The sequence below is a fragment of the Abramis brama genome (assembly GCF_963993115.1).
Source record: "Abramis brama genome assembly, chromosome: 7".
NCBI lineage: Eukaryota > Metazoa > Chordata > Actinopteri > Cypriniformes > Leuciscidae > Abramis > Abramis brama.
The window spans coordinates 30,001,856-30,017,084 of record NC_139969.1 but is presented as its reverse complement, the minus strand read 5'-3'; the positions used below and the strand labels follow the sequence as shown (position 1 = coordinate 30,017,084).

General features: G+C 38.8%; 2 protein-coding genes across 2 annotated transcripts in view; one reads left to right on the top strand and one right to left on the bottom strand.

Annotated features, from left to right (window-relative positions):
• Window positions 1-6,067, top strand: part of ccdc39 (coiled-coil domain 39 molecular ruler complex subunit) — a 28,435-nt gene extending 22,368 nt beyond the window's left edge. Inside the window, exons 19-23 of the mRNA XM_084120818.1 lie at window positions 244-332; window positions 515-1,813; window positions 2,056-2,136; window positions 2,514-2,611; window positions 5,078-6,067. Coding sequence (XP_083976944.1) covers window positions 244-332; window positions 515-680 — 255 coding nt within the window. The 3' untranslated portion in view covers window positions 681-1,813; window positions 2,056-2,136; window positions 2,514-2,611; window positions 5,078-6,067. The remainder of the gene's footprint in view (window positions 1-243; window positions 333-514; window positions 1,814-2,055; window positions 2,137-2,513; window positions 2,612-5,077) is intronic.
• LOC311087486 (uncharacterized protein) lies at window positions 5,830-11,544 on the bottom strand. Its single transcript, XM_084120819.1, has 5 exons — window positions 11,362-11,544; window positions 7,033-7,141; window positions 6,708-6,824; window positions 6,299-6,377; window positions 5,830-6,216 (listed from the first exon to the last, which is right to left on the bottom strand). The coding sequence occupies exons 1-5, from the start codon at window positions 11,457-11,459 to the stop codon at window positions 6,125-6,127; spliced, it is 495 nt and encodes a 164-aa protein (XP_083976945.1). The 5' UTR covers window positions 11,460-11,544; the 3' UTR covers window positions 5,830-6,124.
• Window positions 11,545-15,229: the final 3,685 nt, after the last annotated feature.

The following is a 15,229-nucleotide window of genomic DNA, read 5'->3' as shown; positions in this document are numbered from 1 at the left end:
TGTCACACGTTACAGTTTTGTCTGTGTTTTTGATCAAATAAATCCAGCCTTGGTGAGCATAACAGACTTCTTTCAGAAACATTAAACAAATCTTACCAACCCCAATCGTTTGAACAGTAGTGCATTTTTACAGTGGGGTCAATTATCAGAGGAATTCTTCTGAGATTATTTTACTCATTACTTGCTTTGTTGCATCTAAATGAAGCTACTAATGAACTGTAATGGTTGTGTTCCTCATTGTAGGCTGGTCTGACTCTGCCCTCTCCTGCTTCCACTCCATCCAGCCGCCTGAGCTCAAAGATCAGCTCAGCGCGCAGTTCTGCTTCACATCGGTATTCACATAATCATGCTTTCAGTTTCAACCACAAACTATTGCGATTTATATTCCACGCGCACAGTACGTCTGCTGCTATCCAGCATATTATCCAGTCAAGTGTGACCGTTTATACCAGAAAAATATGCATGACGTGGAAAGTCCTGATTGTTGTCTTACGTTGCCCCACATGCGTTTCAGATCCTCAAATCTATCGGCCTGCAGTAGTGCCAGAAGCCAATCTGTCCCGTCCATCCCAGTGAAGACAGTGGATCTGGGATTGGGCCTCTCTGTCACGTCCCCGCAAGGATCTCAGCCGCCCAGCGCTGCCAGCAGCAGCAGGAGCAGCAAGTGCAAGAGCCCATAGACAGATCAGATTTCACTGTGAGGAACTGTGAGGAAGGTCTGTCAGCCAGGAAGTTATTGTTTTTAATTTTTCCACTGTTCTCGTTATTCCAGTTTTACCTCAATGTTTAATTCATTCCACTCCATGTTATCTTTAAAATGACTTAGGCTGTTTAAAATGCACTTTTATTTGTGTGTGTGTATATGTGTGTGTGTGTTTACATTTTTTATAAGTTTGTTATTACTTCAGACTTTACTGTTGATTATACACTACCGGTCAAAAGTTTGAAATAATTAAGACTTTTATAATTAGTGTTTTTTAAAGAAGTCTCTTATGCTCACCAAGGATGCATTTATTTGATGATATTATTAAAAAAATACAGTGAAATATTGTGTCAAATACATTACTCCAGTCTTCAGTGTCACATGATCCTTCAGAAGTCATTCTAATATGAGGATTGCTGCTTTGTTGTTGTTGTTGTTGTTATTATTATACAATGGTATATAAATAATCATCATATCAGAATGATTTCTGAAGGATCATGTGACACTGAAGACTGGAGTAATGATGCTGAAAATTCAGCTTTGATCACAGCAATAAATGTCATACAAAACAGTTCTTTTAAATTGTAATTATATTTCACATTATTACTATTTTTACTGTAATTTTGACCAAATAAATGCAGCCAAATAGACTTCTTTCTAAAACATTAAAAAGTCTTAATCATTCCAAACTTTTGACCAGTAGTGTAGACTTTTTTTTCCTTGAAAAATTACAACCGCAGGTCTTGTTTCATTTCGATACTTATGATTGTGTTATGTGGCAGCAACAAAGAAAGAAACAATAAATCCCTACATTGATTAAATGTTTTGGCCCACAATGAATTGAAAGAAAAGAGCGAATAACTTCCTTCTACGGCCCATTGTGTTTGTGTTTGGGAACGCTGGGGTGTGTCCAGTCTCTCTATTGATAGAAACCCATGAGACTGACACTTCAATCAACGCCCTCATACAGCCTTAAAACCTGAAGAGTCACTAACCGTATCCGCACACGTTCCTCCAAAAGGATCATTTGTAGAACCAAGGAGAAAATGTTCCACTTCATCTTGTTTGTTGGATTTCTGTGTTTTTCTGTGGGAGAATCCAACTTTACTGGTAAGTGACTGATCCAAACTCTTACAGCTTCTCAAAATGACAAAAAATACTGGAGACTTACTCATACATTCAGGTCATTTTGCTGGCAAAGTCTTTACCCTTTCAACAGGCTTACTGATTCAGTTCATGAAAGAATGTTTTATTATAAATATGAAATAATGTCCTTTTCATTTATATATTCACTCAAAAAAACTGTTCTGTTTGATTAATAATGGTGATTGTGCGTTTAATGGATCTCACAGTTGGTCCTACAACCACGGAATTGACAGCAGACACAACAGAAAGCTGGACAATGACTCCTGCGCCATCAACACCGCAGCCTGGTATAGTTCCATATTTTGCTAGCCTTGTTTGTTTAATATAACAAATCAATTTTAATCAGACTACATTATGTCAGTTGACTCAGCTGTGGATTTCACATAAACTTGTTAGTAGTGAACTTTAGTTTAAAGGGATAGTTCAACCAGAAAAAAAAGTCTGTCATTTACTCACTGTGGAACGCAAAAGAAATGAAGAAAAATGATAAACTGTTTAATAAAAGTCTATGAGGTCCAAAACAGCAACAGACTGACTTTGAAACAAAGTCATACAGATTTGGAATGACATTAAAGTGAGTGAATTATAATGGAACTTTCATTTTTTTGGAGATTAGTTACATTTGTAATATATGACGTTGTCAATTTTCTCATACTGTATATAGGCCCTTCAACAATTACTGGTTTGAGGTTAGCTGTCAGATCTGTGGTGGATCTGTCCAGTAACCCTTATTCACCTGAGTTGGAGCTCCTTGTGCGTCAGGTAATTCTTTAGTCTCTTCACCTTTATAAAAGTATATCCTATAGAATATAAAGTATTACAGTCAGTTGCCCAGAATTATTTTCACACATAAAGTGGCAGTTGCGATTCTTTTTTTTCCCTATTGTGACGTATATATCCTATTGAAACGGGTTCTCCAACAAGAAGTTTTTTTAGCTCTTTTGCCACTCAGTCCGGCTGGAAAGTGACGTCTACGCATACCCTCTATATTCCATAAAACATGGAAGTGTCAATTTTGATTTCATGGTGACTTTAAAGGTGAGGCCACATAAGTGAAAACTGACAGGAAAAAAAAGAGTGTGAAGTATGATATGTATGAAGCAGTCACTTTCAACCCTAGCAGCTTTCTGTTAGTCAACTCGGCGTATTCGTGACCAACTTGATTCTGATCTATTGAAATGACTTGCTTTCGGATCCGTAATAATTTGTTTTCTAGTTTTTGTCTTCAAAACGGAATAATGAAGAAACCGTTCATTTATAACATATTCAGCCATTCCCGTGAACATAAACTAATCTCGTAATTTTTTGGTAATTTTAGGGGCCAAGCGGCACCTATTGTATCTGTTGGCGATCTTATTATTATTCTTCCATTTCTTCTTCTTCTTCCGCTCTGGGAGTCTATGGCAGCCCATAGAACCGCTTACGGGAAAGTTATGAAATTTGGCACACTGATAGAGGACAGTCTGAACAGTCACCATAGCAAATTTGTAGTCTCCAACTCAATCCCTCTAGCGCCACCAACTGTCCAAAGTTGCACACGTTTATGCTAATAACTTTAGAATCATAATGAAACAAAATTCTTTTTTCATCTGATTCCTTAGCTCAAGATGATTCGATTGCACCCTATGACGTCATTTTCCAGCATGAAAATTTGTCCGCCATTTTGAATTCTCCGAAAAACCTACTTTTTTGAACTCCTCCTAGGCCGTTGCTCCGATTTTCACGAAAATTGAACCAGATCATCTCCAGACCATGCCGACAAATTCAGGTTGATTCGTCAAACCATTCTCGAATACCGCGCAAACTAAATTTACGTAGCACTTGCAAAAACAGACGTAAGGCTATTAATAGTAAGTGGCATAAAAATGCAAACAAAGTCAGGTGTGGGTAATTTTTTATGTTTATACATGTAAATGTTTATAACTTCAAAACGAAATGAGATATTTTCACCAAATTTGACACACAAAAAAAATTAGTGGGATTGTACCTCTTGTTGGCGCTATATAGAACAAAACATGAAATTGCCATTGACTTCAATACAGTATTGTGATATAAAATTGTATTCTTTATGAACGCATTAATGTATCGTTACGAAACTTGGTATGAGTCATCGGCACCATGCCTTGAAGGTACTTAAAAAGTTTCAGGGCAGCGCCACCTTGTGGTAAAACATTTATAATGAAATTTCAAAGAAATGCTAATAGCTTTTGAATAAATTTGCCTATTGTAATGACACTGGTCTTAATAGATTCCTTGGGTTATGCCAAAAACATAGATATCAATTTTGCCATAGTCAGCCAAACTTCCTGTCCGCCATCTTTATTTTCTTTAAAGCCTACTTTTTAGAACCTCTCCTAGACCGTTCATCCGATTTTCACCAAAATCGAATCGTATCATCTCCAGACCGTGCCGAGTAAAATTTATGGATTTCGACGAAACCGTTTTCGTATACCACAGCAGCAAAGTTGAGGCATGATGCCAAAATGACTATTCAGGCTTTATATCTGCAATGCCTTGACATATTGACACCAAACTTTGTATGTGTCATTGTCAATTCACTCTGACCACATCACATCGATTTCATAACTGCGCCACCTATTGGTTGAAAGTGATAAACCATTAAATCATATTTTTAGTTATTGTATGTGATTTTTCAGCCATTTTGCCTAAATTCATCTTTAAATGTCTTTAATTGCTCCTTGCTGCAGTTGGTCTGACACTCCCAGCCATGCTGGCATGTCTTGTCATCTGCTTGCGCTTGGCCCCCGATAATTGCTGCTTGCAGCTATATTTATTTTTGTTTTCATCACACTTTGTTAATTTGCCAAATGGAAATGCAACAAATCCAAAATGGATTTAACAGCTTGAATATTTGATCTCTACACGGGCAGGAATGAAACGCCCCTTTCCGCTGGTTGGTCAACCAAACATCAAACCGTGAAAGAAAGATAGCACATTTTAAAACAAAACATTTCACAAAAAGACATTAATTAGGCACATCTACTGGGCATTTAGAAGAGAACTGACTTTATAGCCTACATCAGCTAAATATCACAAATACACCGGTTATTAATGTTTACTTTTGAATGGCTTATTATATTAAATTGAATATTTCTTATTTGTACTGTATAACTTTTCATTGTTTTAAGTGTTTGCACTGATATGAATAGGCTATTAAACATCAAATTAGGCCTCAATAAAGTTCTATAATGCTCTCTGTCCTTTCAGATCGAAAATTTCATTCCTTCTCAACAAAGAGCAACGACGTCCATCACAGTGAGAAAAGTCCAGAGACGCTCCTAGAAATCCTATTAATATTGTCAGCTATAGTGCTATAGTATTCAAATAGTTAGTATGGTCAAGTTATAACTATGGTTTTGTTCTTTGTGTATATGCACTGATTTATATAATGACTATATAATTCTATATAGATAAGTGTGTATATGTCTTTTCAGAGCATTTAATTGTGTGTTATTTTATATATGTATACACAGTAAGATATGCTGTTGTGAATCAAATGCCATTCAGCTCTGGACAGCAAATAAACAGTTTTGTTTCAGATAACAGATTTTATTTTTGTTTTATTTTATATATTTTTGTTTGTTTATTAGGTCTGTCTTATTTGATCGTAATTTGATTTCTATGTATTTCTCAGATCACATTTACATTACATTTACTGAAGAAACAAACTTGCCACCATGATGCTAAAGTGTTCTTTGTGGTTGCCAGGGTGTTGCTCTGTGGTTGCTAAGCTAATTGTGGGTGGTAACTAGGGGGTTGCTAGGTGGTTGTTTACAAATCAAAATCCAACCTGCAAGTCCCTTATAAACCTCCCTCCTACACTGGAAGTATGGTATTGGATATTTTATTGGAGAGACATTTCCTGAACCCAATGCACCTTGCGATCATGTTGTAAAATATCAAATAAAATTACAATGACAATGGAGAAATTTGGAACAAAAACAATACTTTAAAAATGGTGCAATTCAACAACTCTTTTTATTGTTTATTTGCAATTTTGTGTGCACATCCCACACACCCTAATTGGGCTCAGGTGCAAGACAACAGAAGTAACAATAATAGAAAAAAGAAACGATAAAACAATAATGCATTTTGCTGATCCTGTCAAGCATTAGTAACAACAAATAGCAATAGAACTGTATATGAGTGATTGCAGAAATACTAAAAGCTTCACTTGGGGAATAAAGAGCAATTCATAAATGTTCCGTGGTCTTTGTCAGTGTGTTAAATCATATCAAAGACCGACAGATCTCATCAGTAGATGGTGCAGTTGGCGGTCGAGTACTCCAGACAGATCCATTCATTGGTGTACATCTTATAGCCCTCAGCATCCACCAGTCCGCTGCCTGCAAATGCACACAAAACACTACATGACTGCACAAGAAAAAGCTATATCAAAGCCATCATAGCATGAAGTCTCAGTCTCACCCTCCACGAGGTTGTAGAGGGTGCAGTAGGTTGTGCCGTTGTCTTCCAGCCTGGCCCACGCTTTTGAGATGGCATATGCCTGTGGCAGTGGCAAAAAGGAGAAAAAAAAAGGGAAGGCAAAAGTATAAAAATCCTTGAGAAGGAATAGTTAGCTACTTCGTGCTTCAGCAGTTTTTCAAAAGAGAGAAAATAGCTGACATCAACATTTTAGGTAATATAGAATATACAGATTCAGTGGCAAGAAACCCAAACTCCATCAGGTGACAGAATGACATAAATATCATTGGGAATGTCGAGTTCTTGCGTGACCAGACAAGTCTAGCAATACATATTTCTTGATATTAACCCCACTATCTCCCATTTGTTCTTGATGTTCTGAAATGAAACATTGGCAGCAGAGCATTTTTACCGTCACTCTACAGACAGATTCTTCGGTTGCCACTAGGTGAAAGGTCAGGTCCTGCTTGCTGGTCCACTGTCTGGAGGTGTGTTTGGCTACGATGTGGAAAGGTGTGGCAGAAACCAGCTGAAGAAGACAACAGTTCACTAGATTTGTATATAGTTCTTGGTAAATATACTGTTGTCAGACTCCTTGTGCATACACAAATCTCACTGGATTATTGCAATAAATGCCAAAAAGATCAAAAGCAGTTGGATGTTTTTTTGAAAACACTTGCATGCCTAAAACTTTTGCATACTCAATCTGTCAATACAAGTTTAATAGTTGCACTTACTTCATACAGGCATCTCTGTCCAACAGTCATACAGCCAGACATGCCCCTCCACTCCTTGATCTGGTTCACCAGACTCACAAAAACGTCCTGGCACGGGATCCCGAAGAGCCTGACGCATAATCAGAGAGCTTTCAATGCAATGTCATGTGGTTCTAGGTGGCGTGAATTTGTAAATTGGGATTGTGGATCTGGTGCGTGACTAAAAGGACAGAATTCAGACATACTATAGGCTACTTGCATCATGCATATCAAATGATCTTTATGAAAGTGTAGTGTGTGGAGGGTCAGTCACTGTGAAAAATTCACATGGATGATAGAGATAAAAGATCAAAGCCTTGTGATGTTAGACATAAGTTTACGATTTGTCTTGGTTTTTATGGAGCTCAATCATAAGATTGTTGATTTGTCTTAGTAAGAGTGTAATTAAACTTATTTATTTTTATTCCAAATATCATCAACAATGTAAAATTAACTGGAATCTGCAGAAAAATTATGCTGTAACTTTCTCAGACTTTTACTCAACTTCATTTTAAACAACATCTATTTTTTTATTATTTAAACCCCTTTTTTCTTGTGAAATATTTTGCTTGAAAAATTGTGCATACAAAAAAATGTATTGTAGATATTTTGTTATATGGTGCAATGACATTCATGCATAAGTGTCCAAATACTTTTTGTGGTCACTATATAAAATATATCTATATACGCTATTGCTAGTCAGTATATAGCTAAAAACAACATTCTTAGATTATGAAGTACTTTAGACTCCAAAGTAACATTTTTCAATACAGAACATGATTGAAATACAACGGTAGTGTAAAATTTGCCTCGTAATAACAGCCTCTGTGTATACTTAACATAGTCTTTCCCCTCCAAAATTCTTACTGTTGACTGAAAACATCATAAAATTATATAAGATGTGAATCAGAGCCCTAAAACTCAAAGTTAGAAAGGACAAAATATCCAGTGATATTTTAGTATTATTTACATAATATGTCGAATAATATTTTTAATGAGAATTTATTTTTATATTTAAATTTTTTGTTTGTTTTAGTAATTTTGTTGTCATTTTTATTCGTTTTTTGTCCTTGTTACAGTGTAATTATACAATTTAGTACTGAGTAATATTAATTAATTATAAAATTAAGTACTGAGTAATATTAATCAAAAGCGTGTAGGCTACTATAGGGTTAAAGTTAAGAATGTGCTTTGGTTTAGGGTTAGTTGTAATTCTGCATAATTTAGTGTTATTACTATACTAAGTATATGTAAAGTGTAACAAGGACACTGAAGTAGTGTTATCATTTATATATATATATACATACAGTGGTTAAATTGGGCCGGGGCTCTCCGGGGCTCAGCCCCGGCACATAAGCCTGCTCGTTTGCAGTCAGTTGCCTACTGGAAATTATGTCACATAAAATTTGATGAAAGTGATGCTTTTGAAAACATATTTCTGATTATAAATGAAAGATTTTGAAATGGCATGTCTATTTTGTCTCGAGGGAGCTGAGAACAATCGGGACACGGCCGTATTCGTGTTCAGCTGCTTAATCTCGTTGTCAGTTGATCGCGCACCGCTCGCGCATGCCATGCGCATAGGCTACTACTCAGAACTCCGACACGGATAAATGTACGCAGCAATAATGAATGTTCCTGGGAGATCCGTAGTTGCGCGGGATGTGGAAGCGCGCAAAAGTTCCAGAACCTTCTACTGCCTTGGAAAAACAAACAAAAAACAAAACTCACAAGCTGCAGCAGCAGATCAATTTTGTCAAGTTCAGCACACGGACGCGCCGGCGAGTGAACTGGACTCTCGTCTCATAAATTAACCGAAACTCATCGTATAAGGGAGCCTACTTGCCTGACAGACCTGATAAATATATCTATAGAAAGCTTGGAAGGTATTCTTTTAAACAGAACAATTCAAAACGAAAGAAAACAGACCGCTGCTTGTGTAGCCTAATCCGTATGAAATGTGCATTTCTCTCTGGCGCGTTCACTACTGCGAAGATTGCGAGGACAGCATCGTCAGCTTCATCTATGCAGGGCACTGACACAGAAAACACTTGTTTATTAATAAACAATTAAAATGTCTCCTTGCTATATTTTACATATTCATAATCATTACTTTTGCCGTTTTTTTGTGACAGCTTTTAGCTTATTGGCAGCGCCACCCTTAAAGGAGAACTTGGTAACTTTTTTAACTTAATAAAACTGTCTAGAAATCATTTGGATGGTTAAACAACCTGTTCTGGTGATATTGGTGACTTTCCCCGCTCCCCCCAGCGTTCCCAGGCGGAAAACCAACCTTGCAACTTGGGGACTACCGTCCCGGCAAGATAGAAATTGGAAGTCTCGTGAGAAGCGAGGACGAGAACGAGAACGAGCGCGAAACACGAATTGCTTTACGGCAATTCGACATAAACACACACGCATGTATGATGTATTACCAGATTACCCACCTCGGTAGACATAGCTCCACACGATACAGTTGGCTTGCTCCGATCAAAACAAACGCACATGAGCAGCTGTAGAGAGGGGGAGGAGGCCGCCGCAAGTGAGTTTTTTACGACCGTGTTGTGAAATATACGCCCCCCCACAGCTGTAGGGGGAGCTCGTGGGGAAAACATGCGACAACAAAAGGAAAAATCAGCGAAGAAGTGACTAGAGTTCGCTAGAGTTACCGAGTTCTCCTTTAAATGTTACATGAACGCGTCACCACCGCATCAGCACAGAAAACAGGACATTTTTTTTCAATCCCTGTTTTGGCAGGGGGGAAAACTGATCAGAAAATGTAACGAAACGTTGTAGAAATGTAGTGGAGTAGAAAGTATAATAATTGCTGCAAAATGTAACGAAGTAAAAGTCAAAAGTATGCACTATTTATTCTACTTAAGTAAAGTAGGCCTAAAGAAACGAAGTATTTGTACTTCGTTATATTCAACCACTGCTGATTAACAGTAATGTAAATGCTAAATGTCCTAATACCTGTTGATACTACAACAATGCAAATATGCTCTTAACCTTGCAGTTTTTCACATATCATGTAAGACACAATTTCTCCATTTCTTTGCACAAAACTCTCCAGAAAATGCCATTTAATAGTTTATTTTTCAAAAAAAACTTACGGGGGGGCATACCCCCGGACCCCCCTGGGGAGAGCCCCCCCCACATAATAAATCCCAATTTAACCACTGTATACATATATATATATATATATATATATATATATATATATATATATATATATATATATATATTCTACCTATAGTTTGAGACATTTGAAACGTCATTTAAGACATTTGAAACTTCACCTTAAACTTTGATTTTCATCTAACATTTAGGCCTATATTTTATTTTATTTCAGTAACCAAAAATATTTTTAGTCAACAATAGATATGCCTGTCGTGATAGTATTGTACATTAAGTTATACTGATGTTACATTTATTAAGTGTTATATTATTAAGACTATATTTATACGGCGTGAGTTCGACGCAAAAGTATAAATTGGGCTTGATACTGATAACCACACATAAAATCTTAAAGGCCGGTCACACCACGGACGATAATGATAAAGATATAGTTCTAAAAATTGTTCTATGTTAAAGAATAACAGAGTCCACACTACAACAACAACGAAAATAGCACTGAGTAACGATATCGTTGGAATGACTATCAGAGCGATATTCCCAGACATTGGAACAATACAAATATTGAGAGCCAATCAGAATCCACCAGATTTGAAATAGCTCGAGCATTTAAAGTGACAGACGACAAAATTGCTCGCACACTTGAATAAACAGAACGTTTTGTCTGCAGGTGTAGATGCTAATATAGACCTTATTCAGAGCAGCGCCGTGACAGGTATGAGAGCGAGGCTGTGAGGGATAGATAGACATACCATGTTTTCAATGGCATCAGCTGTAAAAATCTGTATAAAGCTCCTAGATTATTTATTATTTTCCAGCTCATATTATCTCATATTATATTTTTTGTCTACTGAAATTCCTATGAAAGATATTTTGTAGTGTTTCGTTAGCAGAACAAGTCAAAAACACATTAAATAACAGTACAACCCACTATCGCTCACATGCAGCCTCGCTTTCATTCCCGTTAAAAATCAAAGATGGCGCTGCTGTGAATAAGGTCTAGTTATTGTTTTAGTGTGAACGGGCCTTTACCATGTGACTGACAAGATGACCCACGTACTTTTTATTACACCTCTATGAGTGCAAATGCACTGACAGCAGCTGAAACAATCTTTCCAATATATGTGCACAAAGAAAAATTTCAATAAAATAAAATGCTCCAGTCAAGCGTCTTACCATATGATTCTGCACTGAGCGTGGAGCGGTTCTCCAGTTGCCATCAGAGTGAACCCCAGGGTCAGGGTGAGAGCCAGAAGCAACGTTCTTGTCTGCATGGTGAAGATTTCTCAGAGGTCCTGGCGATGAACAGACAGAGACGTGCTTGAGTTTTATAGTGGGGTCTGATGAGAACTGTCATGTGCGCTCAGATGGGAAGTGGAGCCACAGCATTGATTAGCAAAGCCCACGTCTCGTGAGCTCCAGAAACTGAAGTGTTTGGCCATTAAATGTGGGCCCTTCTGTCTAATTAGAGATGCCATACATATGTTAGTCTGTTGTAAGTCAGCTGATCTGTGTTTGACAGATTTGTGCTCTGTTTGAGTGTGTTTAAAGGCTGTTTAGTAATATGTGTAACTTCTGAGGGATGATATGCCTTTTATTTATGCTATACACACAAAGACAGACACAAACAGCCTTTCATTTCTATGAACTATTTGAAACAGTAAGATATTCATATAGTAATTTCAAAAAGATTTACAAGCTTGGCGTTGACAGCAACAACTGGACAAATGTCTTTGTATCAAATATGAGCTGTAAATGTTTTCAGTGTGTACTGTTCAAAAGTTTGTGGTTGGTAAGTTTTTTTATTTTTAAGAAATTAATACTTTTATTCAGCAAGGATGCATGCATTAATCTAATGTGACATTAAATGCATTTATAATGTTATAAAAGATTTCTATTTTAAGTTAATTCTGTTCTTTTTAACTTTCTGTTCATCAAAGAATCCTGAAAAAATTTTTTTTATCATGGTCTCCACAAACATCTTAAGTGGCACAATTGATTTCAACATGGACGATAATAATAATAAATGTTTCTTTAGCAGCAAATCATCATCTGTGACCCTGGATCACAAAACCAGTCACAAGTCGCACATGTATATTTTTGGCAATAGCCAACAATGCATTGTATGGGTGAAAATTATTGATTTTTCTTTTATGCCAAAAATCATTACGATATTAAGTACAGATCATGTTCCATGAAGATATTTTGTAAATTTCCAACCGTAAATATATAAAACATTTATTTTTGTGAATGAATGCAGCACAATCGTGAACATAAATGGACAACTTTAAAGGCGATTTTCTCAATGTTTCAATTTTTTTGCACCCTCAGATTTTTATCTCAGCCAAATATTGTCCTATAACAAACCATACATCAATGGAAAGCCTATTTATTCAGTATTCAGATGATACATCTCAATTTCAAAGAATTGACCCATGTGACTGGTTTTGTGGTCCAGGGTCACATATTAGAATGATTTCTGAAGGATCATGTGACACTGAAGACTGGAGTAAATGATGCTGAAAATTGAATAATGTAATAATGAAAAGTTATTTTTTGTAAAAATTTTAAATAATTACTTATATATCACAATATTACTGTCAAATGCAGCCTTAGTGAGCATAAGAGACAAACATTGAACAATCTTACCAACCCCAAACTTTTGAACGGTATAGTCTATGAATACAAATGTATAGGCCTATATGCATTTTTTACATGCAGTTACATAAAAGGTACATATTACAAAGGTACAGAGAAAGGCAGTAATGTAGCGCAAGGCTGCAGACTCTGCACGCAATGCTGCTTGTGGGGATGCAGTCAGTTTTGACCACAAAAGAAGAAGAAGAATTTGATTGGATGTAATGTAGGCTATTTGATGTATTTATGGCATTACCATTTTCCTGTTTTTACACTAGAGGATGAATTCTGAATTAGGAATGCATGCTTGGTTTTAATGCTATTTTAAGGTGGGGTAGAATTAAATGAACAGTAAAAATCAGCGTTTTGTTCGTGTACACCGCCAGGGATACAGGTACCCTTACAAGTAAATGTGATTCATCAGACCAGGCAACCTTCTTCTGTTGCTCTATGATCCAGTTCTGACGCTCACATGCCCATTTTATGGGTCAGGGGTCATCATGGGCACTGACCAGTCTGAGGCTACACATCCACATGTGCAGCAAACTGTGACGTGCTGTGCGTTCTGACACCTTTCTATCATGGGCGGCATTACGTTTTTCAGCGATCTGAACTCTTCTGTGTGATCGGACCAGATGAGCTAACCTTTGCTCCTCATGTGCATCAGTGAGCCCTGGGCGCCCATGACCCTGTTCAACGATGCCGGTCCAACGGTTGTTCTTCCTTGCACCACTTTTGGTTGGTACTAACCACTACATACACTAAAAATGTTTGGTTGTTTCAACCCATGTTTGGGTCAAACATGGACAAACCCCAAACCCAATTGTTGGTTGCATTTTTTTTATTATTACATTTTTAAACCCAACAGTGGGGTTTGTCCATATCTGACCCAAACAAGTCACCCAGTCGTCTAGCTCAGTGGTTTTCGGTCCTTGTCCTGGGGATCCACCGCTCTGCACATTTTGTATGTCTCTCTTAAGGCAAGCTCACAATACACGACTTTTGGCTAAATTTTGCTGTTTGAGACAGACTTCCAAGGTCTGCGACAAAAAACCCAAATCGTGGCCAAATCGGTGCTCGTTGTGTCACGGTTCATGAGTGCGCTGCTTCCTGCTTGTCTCGTGCATTTGTTATTGTTGTCTGTGTGCCATGTGCGTGTGTGTGTGGGTGTCACCGTTTAATTATCAGTTAATCACATCATCCGCAATCAGCTCAGCGCCAGCTGTCACTCATCTCCTGTTCCTTTAAAAGACTCACTGAATCCTTCTCTCATTGTCAGATCGTTGCTCGATGTTTGTGCCGTGTTTCCCGTTTGAGTTGGTGTCTTCCTGGAGTCCTGTGCTGTTTGTTCTTCGTGTCTGGTTCCTGTCTTCACCTTCACGCCGTTTCACCGCCGGATTCATCACGACCATCTAAGTCCCTGCGTCACCCTGCTACAGCCGTCTGACCCTCACGATCTGCCTGAGTCTACCTCTGTTCTGAGTGATAATAAACGTACTTTCTTGAGATCGCCTGCTTTTGCTTCCTTTTTCCCAGCACGTCATGACAGAACGATCTGACCAATCGATGGGAGCAGCAGGCGAGACCCAGATGTCTATGGAGGCTTTCATCGGCGCTAGCATGCAACGAATGGACGCTCAAGAGGAGGGGCTTAACAACAACGGACGTGCCATACAGGCACTGGTGACGCAGGTGTCCGAGCTAACCCAGCAAATTCAACATCTGCGCATGCCCACTGCGCCACCCACGCCGTTCGTGCCCCCCGTTCCAGCTGATCCGCTCTCCCAGTCTGAACCTCGGATGCCTGTTCCGGAGAGGTATGCGGGAGAACCTGAGTATTGTCGTGCTTTCATTACCCGTTGTGAGATGCATTTCGCCCTACAGCCACGCACGTTTGCCACGGAAACTTCTAAGGTGGCATTCGTTCTCACTCTCCTGACTGGGAGGGCGGCCCTTTGGGGTACGGCGGTGTGGGCGAATAGAGATCCCTGTTGCGTGTCGTTCCAGGCACTCGCGGAAGCCATGAGGGAAGTCTTCGACCGCGCGGCGGCCGGGAGGGAGGCTGCTAGGAGGCTGGCGGAACTCAGACAGGGTAATCGCTCTGTATCGGACTACGCCATTGAGTTCCGCACCCTGGCCGCCGAGTGCCAATGGAACGACACGGCGCAGTGGGACATGTTCCTGCATGGGCTGGCTGACCGCGTTCATCAGGAGATCTACGCCCTGGACCTCCCGACGACCCTCCACGGGTTAATAGAGCTGGCGCTGCGGGTGGACTCCAGGCTTGGCCGGATGAGTCGACGCGCGCCAACCGAAGCTCCAGTCCACTTCTTCAACCTCCCGAGGTCCAGTGGCACCGACGCGGTCAGTCCCATCAACGACACCGAACCCATGCAGGTGGGGAGAG